This window comes from Eschrichtius robustus, chromosome 4 (assembly GCF_028021215.1).
Source record: "Eschrichtius robustus isolate mEscRob2 chromosome 4, mEscRob2.pri, whole genome shotgun sequence".
In the NCBI taxonomy this organism is placed as follows: domain Eukaryota; kingdom Metazoa; phylum Chordata; class Mammalia; order Artiodactyla; family Eschrichtiidae; genus Eschrichtius; species Eschrichtius robustus.
The window spans coordinates 89327505-89346190 of record NC_090827.1 but is presented as its reverse complement, the minus strand read 5'-3'; the positions used below and the strand labels follow the sequence as shown (position 1 = coordinate 89346190).

At 41.9% G+C, this 18686-nt stretch overlaps 1 protein-coding gene across 5 annotated transcripts in view; it reads left to right on the top strand.

Moving 5' to 3' along the window:
- Positions 1 to 18686, top strand: part of TBC1D1 (TBC1 domain family member 1) — a 221745-nt gene that overhangs the window by 105491 nt on the left and 97568 nt on the right. For all 5 annotated transcript variants that reach the window (XM_068543119.1, XM_068543114.1, XM_068543117.1 and 2 more), the window contains 5 exons: positions 7476 to 7937; positions 9895 to 9984; positions 11725 to 11829; positions 12717 to 12849; positions 17796 to 17887. In XM_068543119.1, the coding sequence (XP_068399220.1) occupies positions 7476 to 7937; positions 9895 to 9984; positions 11725 to 11829; positions 12717 to 12849; positions 17796 to 17887 (882 nt within the window). The remainder of the gene's footprint in view (positions 1 to 7475; positions 7938 to 9894; positions 9985 to 11724; positions 11830 to 12716; positions 12850 to 17795; positions 17888 to 18686) is intronic.

The window sequence follows — 18686 nt, the reverse complement described above, 5'->3', positions numbered from 1 at the left end:
AATATGAATGCTCATGCATGTCTTATATAGAGAGCATCAGACAGCTGTCTTATTCTCTTTAAATAACTTAAGTATGGAGCACTAGTTAGAAAGTATTTTCTTAGGCGCTTTGTATGAAATTCAAGGCATGTAAGATAGAGTGAGGAGACAGTTTAATTTCGTTTTCTTCCCCTATTTACCTTGTTTATGACCAACAAATACAAATAACCACTCATCAACAAAAACAAAACACAAGTCTGTTCCTTCTGGAAAATAATTATGTGGAATGATTATTTTCTGTTCGAAGTGCTTGTTTTAACTCCTTGCAGTGTAGGAACGTTTAATCTAACGGACAAAACACAGTGTGGCCTGCCATGTTTTTGCAATTTTGGAATGCTTTAATCTTAAATAACAGGATGAAATGCTGGAGTTCTAAATGCAAATATGGGCTGCTTTAGATTCATTTAATATTTTATTTGTTACTAGTTGGCAGAAAAACAAAAGTGTAAACGTACAGTAAAATGGCTTTTTGTTCTAAATACTGTTTCAGGAGCTCTTTCCTAAGTCCTTGTGAATAAAATTACACTTGCCGTGTGTTTATAATCCTTTAAAATCCTCAAATCCTTACAAAGAAACTTGACCCACAGGTTTAAATAAGGGCTTTATTTACAGAAATGAATATTTCTAATTCTCTTAGAGTATCATTTTCTGGCTACTTATACAGCAATATTCACTCAAGCCTGCTACAGAAACTTCATACTATACTGTGTATTTGTTAGTATGTGAATTCAAAAGAAACTTGTTTTGGCTGTGAAATAAGTGCAGACTTGCTTTAAAATTGGCCTTTAGCATAAATTCAAATCGGTTGACAGAAGAGCAGTTCAGTAAATTTTTATATGTCTAAAAGAGGGCCTGTTTCTTCATTATTGGCGATTCATTTCAATTTACATTTTTGTCGTGATTCCTGTTACTGAAAGAAAACCAAATCTCAAACCCTCATGGAATTTATCTCAGCAAAATGCTTTTCAGATTCTTGTTTTTGCTGCAGTTAGTTGATTTACTTTATCTGCTTATCTGCAATCAGAAATGACGTAGATATTATTGCTGTGACTAAACTAAAAAAAGATTTTTTTAAAAGTACCCAGATCATATCGTGGGAATAAGCTCCACTGACCTCAGCCTATTTGCCCTGAAAGGGTCTGTATATTTGCAGTAAATATTGTAACTTGAAGTATACGTTCTCATAGACTAAAGTGTCACCTTGAGACATTTTTCAGTTGCTTGCTTACTTTGGACGGTCACTGTGGGCATCCCCCCTTTATTTTATGTCTGTCTGTCTGTAAGCTGCCAACTTCAGCAGACCCGTCTCAGCCCTTCGTTTATTTTCAGCCCCCTCCTCTCCCTTCCTTGAGGAAGGAGTGCTTGTTTCCTTTGCCATCTCTGGCATCATCCTTGCCTGCCTGCCTGTGCTCCTGCTTCTCTGCCTGTGATTCCTCAGTTTCTTTATACCTGAAATGTTGGTGTATCCTGAACATCTCATCTTTGCCCTCTTCCTTTACTTTCCCTTTTTCTGTTCTCAAGGCGTCAGCCACCTCCGGTCTGTGTACATGTGCTGGTGATGTCCGGTCTAGATCTCCTTTCTTGGACTCCAGGCTGGCTTGTCCAGCTGCCCACTAGATGCCTTTGCTTTCAAGTCCTCCTGGTCGTACTCAGCATGGACAGGAGCAGAGCTCACTGTAATCTCTCCTCAAGCCTGCTGCTTCTGTATTCCCTGCTGAAGACGTCTAAGCCAGAGCCCTGTGAGTCCCGTGCAGTCTTCCACACCCTCAATGTCCCTGTCTGGGTAATCACCAAGTCTTGTGGGTCTGTCTTCCAGAATCTTTCACGCAGCCTTTCTCTCTGTCTTCAGTGCTTGCTGCTTAGTTCAGGTTCCCAGCAAACCCCATCTCTGTTACTGTAAAGGGTTCTAACCAAACTTCCCTCCAGGCCCCACTCCCTTCCCAGGCAGAGGGCTACCTTGTGTTCATCTCACACTTCTGAATCCCTACCTTCTGGCATCCAGTCATACCAAGGACAACGTTTGAAAATAAAATGAAGTAAGTGGCCCAGTTCCCTTATGTAACAAGCAACAGTGTAGGTGAGTCTAGGACAGAGTTATAAAGAATAGAGAATTCAGGGGCTTCCCTGTGGCGCAGTGGTTAAGAATCCGCCTGCCAATGCAGGGGACACGGGTTCGATCGCTGGTCCAGAAGATCCCACATGCCGCAGAGCAGCTAAGCCTGTGCGCCACAACTGCTGAGCCTGTGCTCTAGAGCCCGTGCACCGCAACTACTGAGCCTGCGTGCCACAACTACTGAAGCCTACGCGCCTAGAGCCCGGGCTCCGCAACAAGAGAAGCCACCACCGTGAGAAGCCTGCGCACCGCAACGAAGAGTAGCCCCCTCTCGCAACCAGAGAAAAGCCCATGCACAGCAATGAAGACCCAACACAGCCAAAAATAAAATAAATTTATAAAAAAAAAAAAAGAATAGAGAATTCAGGATTTCATCACAAGTGGACAGTATGCCTTCATTTTTCATTTTAGAAAAATTTTTTATACAATTTTTGAAGGTTACTCTTCACTTACATTTACTACAAAATATTGACTATATTCCCAGCATTCTACAATACGTCCCTGAACCTATCTTACACCCAGTAGTTTGTACCTCCCGCTCCCCTACCCTTATGTTGCTCCTCTCCCCACTGGTAACCACTGGTTCTCTATATCTGTAAGTCTGTTTCTTTCTTGTTATATTCACTAATTTGTTGTATTTTTTAGACTTCACATATAAGTGACATCATATACATATAAGTGATTTTCTCTGACTTATTTCACTTAGCATAATGCCCTCCAAATCCATCCACGTTGCTGCAGATGGTAAACTTTCATTCTTTTTTATGGCTGAGTAGTATTCCATTGTATATATATACACCACCTATTCTTTATCCATTCATGTGTTGATGGACACTTAGATTTTTTCCATGTCTTGGCAATTGTAAATAATGCTGCTGTGAACATTGGGGTGCATGTATCTTTTCAAATTCATTTTTGTTTTTCTCAGATGTATACCCAGTAGTGGAATTGCTGGGTCATATGGTAGTTCTATTTTTAGCTTTTTGAGAAACCTCCATACTGTTTTCCACAGTGGCTGCACGAATTTACATTCCCACCAACAGTGTATGAGGGTTGGCTTTTCCCCACATCCTCGCCAACATTTGTTATTTGTGTTCTTTTTGATGATAGCCGTTCTGTGACAGGTGTGAGATCATTGTGGTTTTGATTTGTATTTCCCTGATGATTAGTGATGTTCAGCATCTTTTCCTGTGCCTGTTGGCCATCTGCCTTTCTTCTTTGGAAAAATGTCTATTCTTCTGCCCATTTTTAAAATTGGGTTGTTTTTTTTTTTGATATTAAGTTGTATGAGCTGTTTATATATGTTAGATATTAATCCCTTATCGGTCATATCATTTGCAAATATTTTCTCCCATCTACTAGATTGTCTTTGTTTTGTCAGTGGTGTCCTTTGTTGTGCAAAAGCTTTTAAGTTTAATTAGGTCCCATTTGTTTGTCTTCACTTTTATTCCCTTTAGCAGATGGATCCAAAAAAATATTGCTTCAATTTATGTCAAAGAGTGTTCTGCCTATGTATTCCTCTAGGAGTTTTATAGTATCCATTCTTACATTTAGGCCTTTAAGCCATTCTGAGTTTATTTTTGTATATGTGTTAGAGAATGTTCTGATTTCATTCTTTTACATGTAGCTGTCCAGTTTTCCCAGCACCACTTATTGAAGAAACTGTCTTTTCTCCATTGTATATTCTTGCCTCCTTTGTCATAGATATTGTAGATTAGTTGACCATAAGTGTATGGGTTTATTTCTGGTTTTTCTATCCTGTTATTATTGATCTGTATGTCTGTTTTTGTGTCAGTACAAAATCATACTGTTTTGATTACTGTAGCTTTGTAATATAATCTGAAGTCAGGGAGCATGATTCCTCCATCTCTGTTCTTCTTTCTCAAGATTGTTTGGCTATTCGGGGTCATTTGTGTTTCCATATACATTTTAAAATTATTTGTTCTAGTTCTGTGAAAAATGCCATTGGTAGTTTGATAGGGATTGCACTGAATCTGTAGATTGCCTTGGGTAGTATAGTCATTTTAACAATATTGATTCTTCCAATCCAGAAACACGGTATGTCTTTCCATCTGTCTGTGTTGTCTTCAGTTTCTTTCATCAGCATCTTAATAGTTTTTGGAGTACAGGTCTTTCGCCTCCTTAGGTATGTTTATTCCTAGGTATTTTATTCTTTTTGATGCAATGGTAAATGAGATTGTTTCCTTAACTTCTGTTTCTGATAATTTGTCGTTAGTGTATAGAAATGCAACAGATTTCTGTGTATTAATTTTCTTTAATTAATTAATTTATTTTTGGCTGCATTGGGTCTTTGTTGCTGCATGCGGGCTTCCTCCAGTTGCGGTGAGCGGAGGCTACTCTTAGTTGTGGTGTGCGGGCTTCTCATTGCGGTGGTTTCTCTTGTTGCGGAGCATGGGCTCTAGGCGCATGGGCTTCAGTAGTTGTGGCACATGGGCTCAGTAGTTGTGGCACATGGGCTTAGTTGCTCTGCAGCATGTGGGATTTTCCCGGACCAGGGCTCGAACCCATGTCCCCTGCATTGGCAGGTGGATTCTTAACCACTGCGCCACCGGGGAAGTCCCCAGTGTATTAATTTTGTATCCTGAAACATTACTGAATTCATTGATGAGCTCTTGTAGTTTTCTGGTAGCATCTTTAGGATTTTCTATGTATAGTGTCATGTCATCTGCAAATATTGACAGTTTTACTTCTTCTTTTCCAATTTGGATTCCTTTATTTCTTTTTCTTTGATTGCTTGGCTAGGACTTCCAAAACTGTGTTGAATAAAAGAGACGAGAGTGGACATCCTTGTCTTGTTCCTGATCTTAGAGTGAATGCTTTCAGCTTTTCACTGTTGAGTGTGATGTTAGCTGTGGGTTTGTCATATGCCTTCATTTTTCAAAAAACGGTGCTCAGGTCTGTTCTGGTTAAGGGAACTAAACTATCAAAGTTTTACAAACTTAGGCACATGTGGAGCCCACTTTTTATTTAGTCTCCTAGTATACTTGAATGACTTACAGAAATGTTTTAAAAACGTTAGATTTTTAACTATTTACAATTTATTGTTGAAACTGTGTTTGGCAATATGCCTTCAAATATTCTGAAATTGTTATATTCTTGTCAGGATCCCTGAGATTTTTTTAACCCCAATTATCTCGTTGATACCCATATTCACACAGCTCACTAGAGCAGGGAGAGGGAGGCACTCGTCTTTGACTAAAGCGTGTCTTTTGAAGGTTCTAATCAAAGGATAGGAGAGATTGGTGGTAGGAAAAACCACAGCTCAACTCTGACCAAGGACGATGCACTCTTTAGCCTCCTCTGACCCTGTGAAGCGAGGGAACAAGCAAGTTCTCTGCTTTGTGTCTTACTTGTGTTTGTACCTTTTATTACTGAGTCACCATAAATTCACATGACTTCACACATTTTCTGTCCCCTTTGATATGTAATGAAAGACACCATTCATTACTCTCTTCAGATGCAGTGGAAGACCCAGCATATAGAAATGTCAGTTATTGTTAAAAAAAAAAAAAAGCCTCAAAAGACCGAGTAAGGTTTGAATTTTCTGTTCAGAGAGTGGGGTTAATAATTAGGAAGATTCACGTGGCTCCTGATAAAATAATTTTACCCACTTGCTCAGAAAAGCGGCAAGGTTTTCACTTGCATAAATCGTTTTTCTTTTTTTTTTGAAAAAGTCATTATTCTTTACCCTTACAGAAACAACTTTTACCTGAAAAACCTTGTAAGCAATTTTTTTTCCCCCAGAGAGAAAAACAGGCTGTTTTTGCCAAGTTCCTGTAGTGACTGGTTGGCAAAGGTGTGAATGAAATCTAGACTTTCTACTTTCTTCTCTCTGTCCTGTCTTTTATATTGATGAACAATTTTTAGGCCTCCACAGGATGTGTAATTATTTGTCAGTGGAGGAATGAGCTACAGCTCAAGCAAATACTCAGTGCACATGGTTGCTTGATGTTGAAATTCTGGCTTCCTTAGCGTCATTTAGGTCTTATGCTTCAGGAATTAATTTTTTAAAACATAAAATCTCTGAAGATAAAACTGACTTTTTGTACGATAAAATATCTTGAAAGGATATATCTTAATCTTTATGGCAGAGATTATCTTTAAGGTGTGCTTGATACGAAATCACAAAGAGAAAAGTCTTTTGAGTCGTTGGGTCTTTGGGGATTATGTTATGAACACAGAATATAAGCTTGCTTTTTAAAATCCACTAAAACCACCTCCCTTTACTGTATGTATTGATCTTTGACTTGAATTGAAAAGGGGTTTGGTTTTCTTTTCCCTCTATAATGTCATTAAAAAGACATTGGGCCTATGGGTATTGGGTCTTAAATTGGATTTTCTTACAAAGAGGAAAGGAAAAAATGGCTTTGGGTGTTAGGGCATAACAAAAACTAGGCCCTTCCTTATGAAAATTGAATCTGTGCCTGTCTTGTGTTAGTACTGAGGCTGTACATCATCCGGATGATTGCACAGATGCTTATTCATGCGGTTGAGGTCTCATCTCGGTCTGTGGCTTCTTTGAGGGATCTTGTCAGAAGCTAATGATGAGAGGGTGTAGCAGTAGTGCCGACAGTAGCACACGAGACCCTTTTGTTCATTCTCTTGATCATGACTTTACATTAGGAATCAAAGGCTTTTAGAAGCTTAGTGGAAAGAAGCCCCAGTGTGTTGCCCTGATGATGATACTGTCATGGGTTGCTTACTCCTTGATTAAAACCTCCTAGCTGTGTAGTCAATACTGTTCAACTATTGGGGAATATAAGACTGAGGAATAAATTGTTAGTTGTCAGAGAAAATAATGATGTTGTGATTAGAAGAAAGGTTGTACAAGATAATTACAGTCTTGTTCTCCTCATCCCATCATTTATTTTGGAAGACTTGATGCACTGCCAAGACGCACTGCCATTAAATCTAGAATAACTGCATAATGTTTTGGTGGCAGCTTCCCGGAGAAGAACTTTGGCTTTCGAGTGGGGGGACCAGCCTGGGTTTGACTTGCCACGTGTGGCTGTGTGGCTGAGAGCTCCTCACTTAAGCTTGCAGGGTGTTGGGCACATGAATCCTTTAGCATAGCCGCAGCATGGAAGAGGTGCTTAGTAAATACTTTTCCCCTTCTTGTCTCTGTGAAGTTGCGCATTTCCCTCTCCTGGTCCCAGATTCCCAGTGGGATCCTCCTTCAGGCCGGTGCGATGGAACACGCCGTGTGCCGATGGGGAGAGCATGGCGTTGGCTCCTGTGGATGCGGGCCCTGGGCGCGCCAACCACTGCGGGATCCAAATAACACTCCTTCCTTGCCTGGCAGGTGCCTGAGATCATCAGCTCCATCCGGCAGGCCGGAAAGATCGCCCGCCAGGAGGAGCTCCGCTGCCCTTCCGAGTTCGATGACACGTTCGCCAAGAAGTTCGAGGTGCTGTTCTGCGGCCGCGTGGCGGTGGCGCACAGGAAGGCCCCGCCCGCCCTGATCGACGAGTGCATCGAGGGCTTCAGCCACGTGAGCAGCGGCGGCTTCTCCTCCTCGGATCAGCTCCGGGCTGCGCGGCAGCCGCCGGGGGACCAGGAGCGGGGCCCGCGGCCGATGCGCAAGTCCTTCTCCCAGCCCGGGCTGCGCTCCTTGGCCTTCAGGAAGGAGTTTCAGGATGCAGGCCTACGGAGTAGTAGTTTTTTCAGCTCCTTTCAGGAAAACGACATCGAGAACCACCTGATTAGTGGACACAGTATTGTGCAGCCGACGGATATTGAGGAAAATCGAACTATGCTCTTCACGGTAAAATATTATCAGAGCCTCATGCGCATCCCCAGTCTGATCTGTGTGTTTAAAAGAAAATCTGCTTTATCAAGCGAAGATTCTTTGTGAATTTCTTTTGGATTTATGTGTGAATCCATATGTTTTTATACTGAATAATTCTTTTCTCGAGATAAAATCCTTATTTAGTCCCTCTTAGCCTTTGGAATTCATCAGGGGGTCACATAAAGAGACTCTTATCTTATATCCTCTATGATTTTTATCCCCCTCCCCCATGGTTGTGAAGACACCTTTTCAATGTGGAAAGAAGAGTTAATATGCGTAAAAGAGGCCCCCAAAGGAGATTTTAAAAATGGATATTAATTTCAAGTCATGTATTTCAACAAAATCTTTTTGGAAAATACCCCTTCTTTACTAGTTTTACTAATTTGTAAAATACTTACCCTTTGTTATCTGGATAATTAGATTTGGGGATAACATGATATTTGAAATTGATACCCAAGCTGAGATATTAGTTTAGCCAATTGCTTACTCACTTTTTTCCAGAAACGGTTTGGTAAACTGACAGCCAAATGCCAGAAAAGGCATGGGCAGGGAAGCTGTCCGTGGCAGTCGCTGCTCCTGGGTTCCATGCTGATCTCGGCTCTTCTGGTCAGGCTGCCCTCCCTGGGAGTCCTCTGGGTCTGAGCCAATGGGACTCAGCTGGCCCAGTAGCAAGCTGGTCTCTGACAATGTAGGGAGTGGATTGTTCCTCGGCCTCCTCTCTCTTCTTTGGCCTAAGGCTGACTGACATTCTAGAGAGAGCAACGTGAGCTTAAATGTAATGTCTTGCGTCTGTGCCGAATTCGGGGCAGTGGATGGCCCAGGGGTGAGGAAGCTGGCTGTGTGGATGTATGCAGGTTCAAGATCAAGATGGGGTGTCAGAGGGCCGATTCCTTCCTCTTTTCATGGTTGACCTAGTATACTGAAAAGAGTGCTACGTTGGCAGTCAGACTGGTGCTGTAATGTGTGATATATATTTAAAAAAAAACAAAACAAAGCAAAAAACCTCTTGGTGTCATTGGGAAAGCTGCTCAGTGCATTTATTTTCAAGTACTTATTATGTGACTGCTGTATACAGGGTCCTGTGTAATACGTTAGAAATACAGCAGTGAACAAGACAGGCATGATCTCTGCCCACGTGGAATTTAGATTCCAATGAGAGACTGACAGTTGATTGTACAGGTAATTGTCTCACTAAAATTGTGATAAATGCCGTAAAGGAGAAGTAAAGGATGCTGTGAGGGCATCTGGGGAATCAGGGAAGACTTTCTTGAGGAAGTGATTTTCACTGAGCAGAGGTTTCGTTGCGGCCAGCTGGGTTCAGGGAGCAGCAGGGTGAGGGAGGGATGCTGCACGGTTAACAGTGTGGTTATTGCAACACAGTCCCGTGCTGTGATGGAGAGCTGTTATGCTGACCCAGGTCTGTAAGACAGTGTTAATTTGTGCTAACGCTCTAGCTTTTTTTAGAAAGTCAGGTAAGCAGTAGTGAATACCTAACACAGTATGCATTCAACAAATGGTAGATGGTTTTAACAATAATTTAAGAAGACTTTTCTAATCATTAGGAAGTGTTCTAGAAATCTTGAAAGAGAAGCTCCTGTTTCCTGGGAGGTTCACTTATGTAGAAACGTCTCTTCCTTACAAAGGGGGGATGTGGGAACCTGAGGCTTAGTTGCCAACTTCTGTGTATTTGGTCCTTTCACCTCAAGACTGCTGCCTGATGTAGGTGAACACAACGATGGTTGTCTGTGCTACCCGAAATCCGTAGGGTAGATTGTGGCCTTGAAGTGATATTCTACATGAGATGGTCAGAATTCTATAGGAGCTTGACGCATTGAGTCTTTATTTTCATAGGTTATGAAATGAGAAAGTTCGTATATAAATCTGAATTCAGTGTTCACAAAAAGCTAGTTTCTTTTTTTGTTTGTCTTTTAAGATTGGGCAATCTGAAGTTTACCTCATCAGTCCTGACACCAAAAAAATAGCGTTGGAGAAAAATTTTAAGGAGATATCCTTTTGCTCTCAGGTAAATGGAGACGGGTTATCAGCTCAATTGCCGTTTAATTTTTTAATGAATTCTTTTACTGTCATTCAGCAGAAGTGGTTACGGTCACAAGATGTATGCTTTCTAAGTACTGGGTTTGTGATCTTGCATTTCCTTTTGTGTATTAAGGCAAACTATAAACATAATTTTGAAATTAAGAATTTTGCTTTTAGCAACCATAACCTACTGGAGAAAATAGGTCTCCTTTTCTTTTTTTCAGGCATTGGTAGTAATGTTCCACAGTCATGATTTGCAGGTGTGTGTGTGTGTGTGTGTGTCTGTGCGTGTGTGTGTGCATATTTATATATACATTCACACACAGATAATATTTTTAAATAGATACTTATTTTTACTTTATAAAAATTCATAGCTTTTGGGGTACCAAGATTATTATTTCTTCGTCCTTAAAATATAATAAATAGTGACTACTTTTGAGGATGTTTTCCTCAGAGTACAGTATCTACTTGAGTTCTTGCTTGCAAATCTCCTGGGTGTGTTTCATAGAGAGATTTTGGAGAATCTATCAATTATAATGAGCTATGCCAATTTTACTCAGGATCTTCCTGGCAAATATGAGTTATAGTTTGGCTACTTTTTAAAAGTCTGACTTATTTTCTTGCTTCCATTTTCTCAAAATTAATAAGATATAATGAAAGTCTCATTGTTTGTTGATTTATAATGTGATCTACATAAGAATGCAGCAGGGAATTTTTTCCCCCAAAAGGTGAAAATAAAGAACGTTCCTGAGTAAGATCAAATAGGGAACCACTTTTTCCAAATCATATTCCCCTGAGGAGTAACCACTAGCATATGCTGAACCTGTGTTAGAGAACATTGATGGAAATGCCAGGGTATGTCAGTGATTGCCCGTTTATTGGGAAATACTTGCCCTGAAAGTGAGATTCTCCATAGATGTTTTATCTTGATTTGCTGCTATTTCTATTGTAATGTTAGTATTAAATATCTGCTTTTTCATCTGATAGTTTAGTTATTTCCTGAAGGGTACAGTTTACAAGTTTACATGATCACCTGCCCTTCAAGCTGTCAGCACTCATGTCTCTTCCTGCTGGTGCTTTCAGGAGATGCTGCATATTAATGTTTATGGGTGATGTCTTATCTGTATTAAGGTGCCTCTTAGCCGATACTTTCAAAACAAGCGTACATATTAATATTTATTAAAAAGAGCTCTTAGGAAACTATGGTAGAACTTTGGCCTTCATATCTTATGATTAAAAGCGTCTCTATTCTTTTGTGTGTATAATTTTTGACTCATTCTTCCTACCAGTTTACTTCAGTATTTACGTATTTGTTATTTTAGTAGTACGTACGTTTTAAATCTTTTAAACTTTGTGCCTGCATGTGTTTGCGTGTGTGTGCACATGTGTTTGTACATTAGTCTCTCGTCTGCTTATTCCTTGATACCGAAGAAGAATTCTCATTTTTTTGTGTCAGCTTTTCTCCACTTCCTTTTTCTACTAAAATGAGCAGTAAAAACTCCAGTTTTCAGATCCTACTTCTCTTATTGTGGGGATAATCAGAGTAACATTTTAGTAGAACTTCATATTTGAGAGATGTTTTTAGACATTTAAAATATCTGAGAAAATAATACTTTTATAGTGTCCTTTAAAATTGTGCTGTGTGAATCTTCAGTTGCATGTCTGGCAGTGGTGCCTCTTCTGGATACAACTCACCATTCCTTGTTCTTGTCCCTGCCTTCAACAGGGTATTAGACATGTGGACCACTTTGGGTTTATCTGCCGAGAGTCTTCGGGAGGTGGAGGCTTTCATTTCGTCTGTTACGTGTTTCAGTGCACAAATGAAGCTCTGGTAAGTGAGAAGGGGCCGTTCTCACCTTAAAGTCTCCTTTACAAGGGATTTCAACCTCACTGATATCTTTACTTAGCAAAGCCATATGGCCTCATTGACATATTATTTGGCTTTAATTATTCTTTCGTGACTATTTGATAACCAGCTAGTACATACCCGAGACTTAATTGGATGTGCATTTTCAATTTTCATCGTTCTTAAAGGCCTGCTCACTTTCACCGTCTGCTTTAGCATTTTTCAAATGTCATTTTGGACTTTTGATCAGAAGAGTTGGTTTTCGTTCAGTATTTAATTTGCGTCTAGTTTTTACCTTATCTCCTTGAAGAGCTTCGAGCATTTGTAGTGTTTCTAGGCTACGTGTAATCCTAGCAGGTATTATGATTATTATCCATTAACCTGTGACTAATAGTCCAGAAGAATCTTAAAGTACTGAGTCTTTCCACAGAGTCCTGAAATCTCTGCCCAGCTCTTTTTTTTTTTTAATAAATTTATTTATTTATTTTTGGCTGCGCTGGGTCTTTGTTGCTGCACACGGGCTTTCCCTAGTTGCGGTGAGCGGAGGCTACTCTTCCTTGCGGTGCGCAGGCTTTCTCATTGCGGTGGCTTCTCTTGTTGCGGAGCACGGGATCTAGGCGCGTGGGCTTCAGTACATGTGGCTCGCGGGCTGAGTAGTTGTGGCTCACAGGCTCTAGAGCTCAGACTCAGTAGTCGTGGCACACGGGCTTAGTTGCTCCGCAGCATGTGGGATCTTCCCGGACCAGGGCTGGAACCTGTGTCCCCTGCATTAGCAGGCGGATTCTTAACCACTGCGCCGCCAGGGAAGTCCCGTCTGCCCAGCTCATTTTAAATGGACTTTTTGCTGACTATAGTCTCCTCTCTTCGATCAGGTGGATGAGATCATGATGACCCTGAAGCAGGCCTTCACAGTGGCCGCGGTGCAGCAGACAGCGAAGGCGACGGCCCAGCTGTGTGAGGGCTGCCCCCTGCAGGGCCTGCACAAGCTCTGTGAGCGGATTGAGGGTGAGCCGGGGTGGGAGGGCGGCAGGGTGGGCAGGGGGCAGTTAAGGGTCCTGGGCAAATTCGTTGGAAGGTTCTGCCCGGTGGAGGCTTGTGTTAGTTACAGGGCTCATAGGTGGTTGTCTTCTGTATGTCAGGCACTGTGCCTAGACCATCTCCCCTCAGGGGGCTCTGAGGGCGGTGGAGGAGTAAGGGGACCACAGGGAACATTGTTATCAAGGTGGTGTGAGTGGTCAGCCACTTCAGCTGCCGTGGAGGGGTCTCGTAACAAGAGAGCTAAGAATTTCCACCGGGTAAGTCAGTTACAGGGTCATCGATAACCTCTGCCGGGACAGTTTTAGTGGAGGGAGCGGCCGTAAGGTAGGTTGCAGTTGAGGAGCCCATGAGAAGGAGCACAGGAAGTGATGCTGCGAGTATGGACTACGGTTTCTAGAAATTGGGCTTCGGGAGAAACTGCAGTACCTGTTACGGTTTGCATACTTAAGATGTGCCTGGCACTGTACTAAGTGTTTTCTTTAACATGTATTATCATCCACTTAATCCTCACCACTTCGTGGGAGGAAAAGGGATTATTTGCACATTTCAGGGATAAGCAGACTTAGTTTCTGGGATTTTGGGCTGATAACCATCCTGATGGGTTTGAGGTCGTATCTGATTTCCCTTTTTAAAGACAAATTGACATCATCTTAAGGTCTTTGAAGTTTCATTTGCTGGCATTCCAGTGCTCTTTAAAATGAGTCAAAATGATTAGCATTTTCAACCGTGTTTTCCTAGTTGTTACTCTTTGCTGACATTATACAAAATATATTTGGGAACAAGAAAACGTGTGCTTTAACAAGAGATCCCACCTGAGAGGATCACTAACCCTTTCCTTAGTGGTTGTCAAGATAAGGTAAATGATGACAGAAATGTCTCTTATGAGCTTATTAAGAAGCCAGCAATGACTTTGGCCTTGAAGATGAAGCAGATCCTGATCTGCAGGAACTGGAAGGGTTCCAGAGTTCCACTTGATAAATTTTTCTTTGGTCTGGCTTAGCTTTCAGAAAAATATAGCTGAAAAGTTTAATTGTGGTGGGGATTTTGCTGCTATAGTTTCGGAATTATCATTTCATTTATCTTTTTACTGGATAAAATCCAAGCAAAGCAGAAAGCTATGCTAATGTAAAAACATCCAATAAATAGCACAGTTAGAAGGCTAGTGAGGGTTATGTTTTGCCTACATGATGGGAAGCATTTCTAAAGTATAGACGGCACATTATTAGAGCCATCCTTAGTAGGGGAGATGCTGATTATTTTATGAACATTTCAAGGTTCTTGCTTTTTGCTATATTGCATCCCTAATAAGTAGAATGAAGTCGTTTATTAAAGCTCATTGTATGTTCCCATAGGAGTAGTTCTAATAGGAAGTTATGATCTGGCCAGGAACTCCATAAATGTGGAGAGGACCAATGACATGGCAACAAAAAGAAAGACTTAAAGACTGTTTTTTTTGTTTTTTTAAAATTTATTTATTTATTTATTTTGGCTGCGTTGGGTCTTCGTTGCTGTGCGCGGGCTTTATTTGCGGTGAGCAGGGGCTACTCTTCGTTGCAGTGTGAGGGCTTCTCATTGCGGTGGCTTCTCTTGTTGCAGAGCACGGGCTCTAGGCGCGTGGGCTTCAGTAGTTGTGGCACGTGGGCTCAGTAGTTGTCGCTCGCGGGCTCTAGAGCGCAGGCTCAGTAGTTGTGGCGCATGGGCTTAGCTGCTCCGTGACCTGTGGGATCTTCCCGGACCAGGGCTCGAACCCGTGTCCCCTGCATTGGCAGGTGGATTCTTAACCACTGTGCCACCAGGGAAGTCCCAAGACTGTTTTCTTGATTGATATAGTCAGTATGCTCTGGAATCTGTAAAATAGAATAAATACACTGTACGTATGGGTGCTGTTGGACACTTACAACATGTAAGGGGTGCAGCTGTGCTGATTCAGTGTTTGAACTATGTACAACTGCTAGTATTTATATAGCGTTTTGCTTATTTTGAAGTTTAGAGGAGCATTTTGGGAATTCTTGGAATGAATTATACTTTCACTAAAAAGAAAAAAAAAGTTTTACTGAGGTTTCCTTTTGCTCTCTAAGTAAATTTGTCTTCAGCAAAGCAAAGGCATTCATCAGAGCTCCCTTTAGTAAGAGCCATTTCAACCAGACAGCATGAAGGCGGGCTCACTTGCCTCACTTCTCCCCTATAAAACCTTTTGGCATCACGTGGGGAGTGCCGCCTTCTTGCTGCAGAAACCCCTGTCCCTCCCCACCCCAGGCTGAAGGCAGTGAGAAGCCCTGTGGAGGGTGCACCGTGGAGAGCAGGCGCTGGGACCGCAAAGACCACCTCTGGTTTGAGATGGGGCAGGAAGGACCTAATGAATTGAGGCACCCTGAAGACAAGGATAGAACTGTCTAAGGATCTCTCCAGACCTGGTGAATATGAAGAGTAGTCTGTATGATTTCACCTGAGATTGTTAGAAGTATATATAATTAGTCTGACTCTTCTTGGGGTTTTTCTCCACATGTGAATGTCTCATCAAGCAGTACAGTGTGTCCAAGAGAGGATGTTTGCATTGTGTCATTGACATCCATATGCAGGGAGGATTTTTATTTAATGATTTCTGAATGCTAATTTTACTCGTAAATTTAAACACTGTTTTGATTCAACATGTAAGTAGTTAGTGCAGTAAAGACATCTCTGTTTGCCTGGCTTGTATGACCTGACGGCTTGCCTGAGGAGTACCTGAGCTGTGCTCTGATAAAATTCATCTGTCCTTTCTGCACTTTTACTGACCTCTTTTTTTTCTAATTGAAGAATAGTTGATCTACAGTATTATTAGTTTCAGATGTATAACATAGTGAGTCAGTATTTTTATATCTTATGTACCATACAATATCATTATGGCATTATTGACTGTATTCCCTGTGCTGTACATTACATCCCTGTGACTTATTGATTTTATAACTGGTAGTTTAATCCCCTGGTGCATCTTAATCCCCTTCACCTATTTCACCCTTCCCCCCTTTCCCTCCCCCCTGCGACCACTCGTTCTTTGTTAAGTCTGTTTCTGTTTTGTTATATTTGTTTGTTTTTTAGATTCCACGTATAAGTGAAAACATGCAGTACTTATCTTTCTCTGGCTGACTTATTTCACTTAGCAGTTCACTTCAGTGTTGAAGGCAGCGGCGTCAGGTGACTTGACTGCCTGGGTAAAGGTGCAGTGGAGTGTCCTAGGGTGGTCTCTGGGGGCAGACAGATGTGGGTCAGATTCTGACTCTGTCCCTTCCTTAGCTGATGACCTTGGGCAAGACATTTGACTTCACTGTGCCTCAGTTTCTTCATCTATAGACCTTGGGATTGCTAAAAATAGTGCCCACTCCAAGGATTATGTTGAGGATCAGATGAAATTATTTATGTAGTGTTGCATGAAGTGGCACAGCAATCACTTAAGAAATATTGGCTTTTATTTTTATGGTGGCCTGTTAGGGTTTTCTTGGCCAAAAAAAAAAAAACAAACGGTGGTGGAAAGAGGAAGCACTTCTGGGAGCTGCAGTGGTTTGAGTAGGGGCAGCGGCCTCGCCACCGCCTGTTAGGAGGGTGAGGGCCCTGCCTTCTGCTGCAGGGGGCGGGGTGGGCGAGCGAGGAGCACTGGCGCTGGGGCAGGCTCGGCTGCTGATTGGCTTCCTGACCTTTCAGTCACCTGGCTTCTCCGGACCTCAGCAAACTCATCTGTAAAACAGAGGCCTGATTTCCAAGTCCCTGTTCTAGATTTCAGAGCTGTCCCTTCTGGCCATCCTAGTAATGTAGACAAATCTGGCCCAGAGACTTGGCCAAGGCCCTGCCCAGTGGCTCACCCTCAGGAGGAGGAGACGGGGTGGCATGTGGATGGGGACAGGACTGCCCTTGGAATAAAAGTAATCAGCAGCAGGTTTTTTTCCACGATAGTTAGGTCAGCAAATCCTTTCATCCCAAATCTTTTCATCATGGGTAGCATTTATCTCTGGCGCCAAGAAAAGGCAAAACAGGGTCTGAGCCATATATGTATGGAGAAGGAACTTTCTGAAATACCAGATTCTAATGGACATAAAAATTGCAACTTTATTTTAATGACTTTCCCTCAGAATCCTTTGTCATGTTATTTAAGTGGACATAAGACTATTACTAAGCATGTGGTGGTAAAGGGAAAGTTGTTTGCCACACAACTCACTTTCTTGTGAAGGAGCCTAACCTGTAAGAGAAGAATGTTGGTCAGTTTGCAAATGGGGCAGTAGTTGTTTTTCCTTAAGGGAGATTGTCTAGTTTACATATAAATACTCCCTGAGAATTTATCGTTTTCTGCGGACAATGTTCTGGTTGTGTGAGGTGTTTTAACATGGAGTAGTGGCGAAAAAAAGCAATTTGGAACCACACAAAGCTGACGTAGAGTCCAGTATGGGGTCTTGAGGAATTAAGTGAGCTCTCTGGGTCTCAGTTTCCTTATCTGTAAAATGGGGCTCATCGAGTCCTCTTTACCAGATTGTTCTGAGTATTAAATGAAATGATGCAGGCCTGATGTTTAAGTCAGTGCCTACCACGTGAGGGCTCTTTACCAGATTGTTCTGAGTATTAAATGAAATGATACAGGCCTGATGTTTAAGTCGGTGCCTACCACGTGAGGGCTCTTTACCAGATTGTTCTGAGTATTAAATGAAATGATACAGGCCTGATGTTTAAGTCAGTGCCTACCACGTGAGGGCTCAAGCAAGGAATGTTGCTTGTTGTCGGGGTCATCACCGTCACCGACATTATTGATTGGAATTTCCATAAAACCTCAGAAGCCTGAAGAAGGTGGTTAAGCCACGTAAGAGGGGGGAGTGAGCATGGAAAGTGTTAACTCTACCTCGTAACTGTTACCTAGAGTGTTCTCATGTCTCTTTTTTTTCTCTTAATAGGAATGAATTCTTCCAAAACCAAACTAGAACTCCAGAAGCACCTGACAACATTAACTAATCAGGAGCAAGCAACTATTTTTGAGGAGGTTCAGGTACAGTACTGGTTTTAAATTTCCAGAAGGAAGAAAGGAAGCAGCTTCTCTGTGAAATTTTATTTATAAAAAATAGCAAAGCAAACCTGTCAGATCCTCAAGGCAGTGGGCCTGAGTTCCTCTTGGTTTAAGCTTTAACAGCCTCGGGACAGGGGCCAGGTCAGAATTGCAGATTGGTATCAGGGCTTGGTTTTTCATGTGAAAACTACTAAACCAGGGGAACTCTCCCTTAAGGAACGAGAGAAAGGAAATAATAAAGTGGGGGGAGCCTCAGCTTGGGAGACAGGGGAACTGGATTTTGGTCCCTGAGCACTGCTCTCCCTGGGAGACCTCTGCTAGCTCCTTCCCACTTGGGATTTCAGCCCTAAGTGTGAGAGTCTTAAGGATATAACATTTGGTCCATGAAATTGAACATAACTTTTCTTCCTCGTTCTTTTTTTTCAGTTTTGAAAATAAATTTAGGTGTTACCTACTATACGGTATATCAGACCTAAACATAAAAACAAAATACAGAAGAAAACCCAAGCTCATCGGTTTTCTGCATTAAGCCCGGAAACGCACTGTCGTCCTTGCGTTTAGATGCACTTATCTCGGGAAACCACACTGTGTGTGCTGGCATGCCTGTAGTCTGTTCATTATGAATCTTTAACGAGCTCATCAAAACTTTCATGTCTGCTTTAGCCGAGGGGCATTTTCTGTGGTTTTGTGGCACTTTCCTAGGGAGGAGAGTACATCAGAACAAAAGCGTAAGTCTCTAGTGAGGAGGAGAGTGCCAGGGGTTCTGCACATAGAGAAGTCT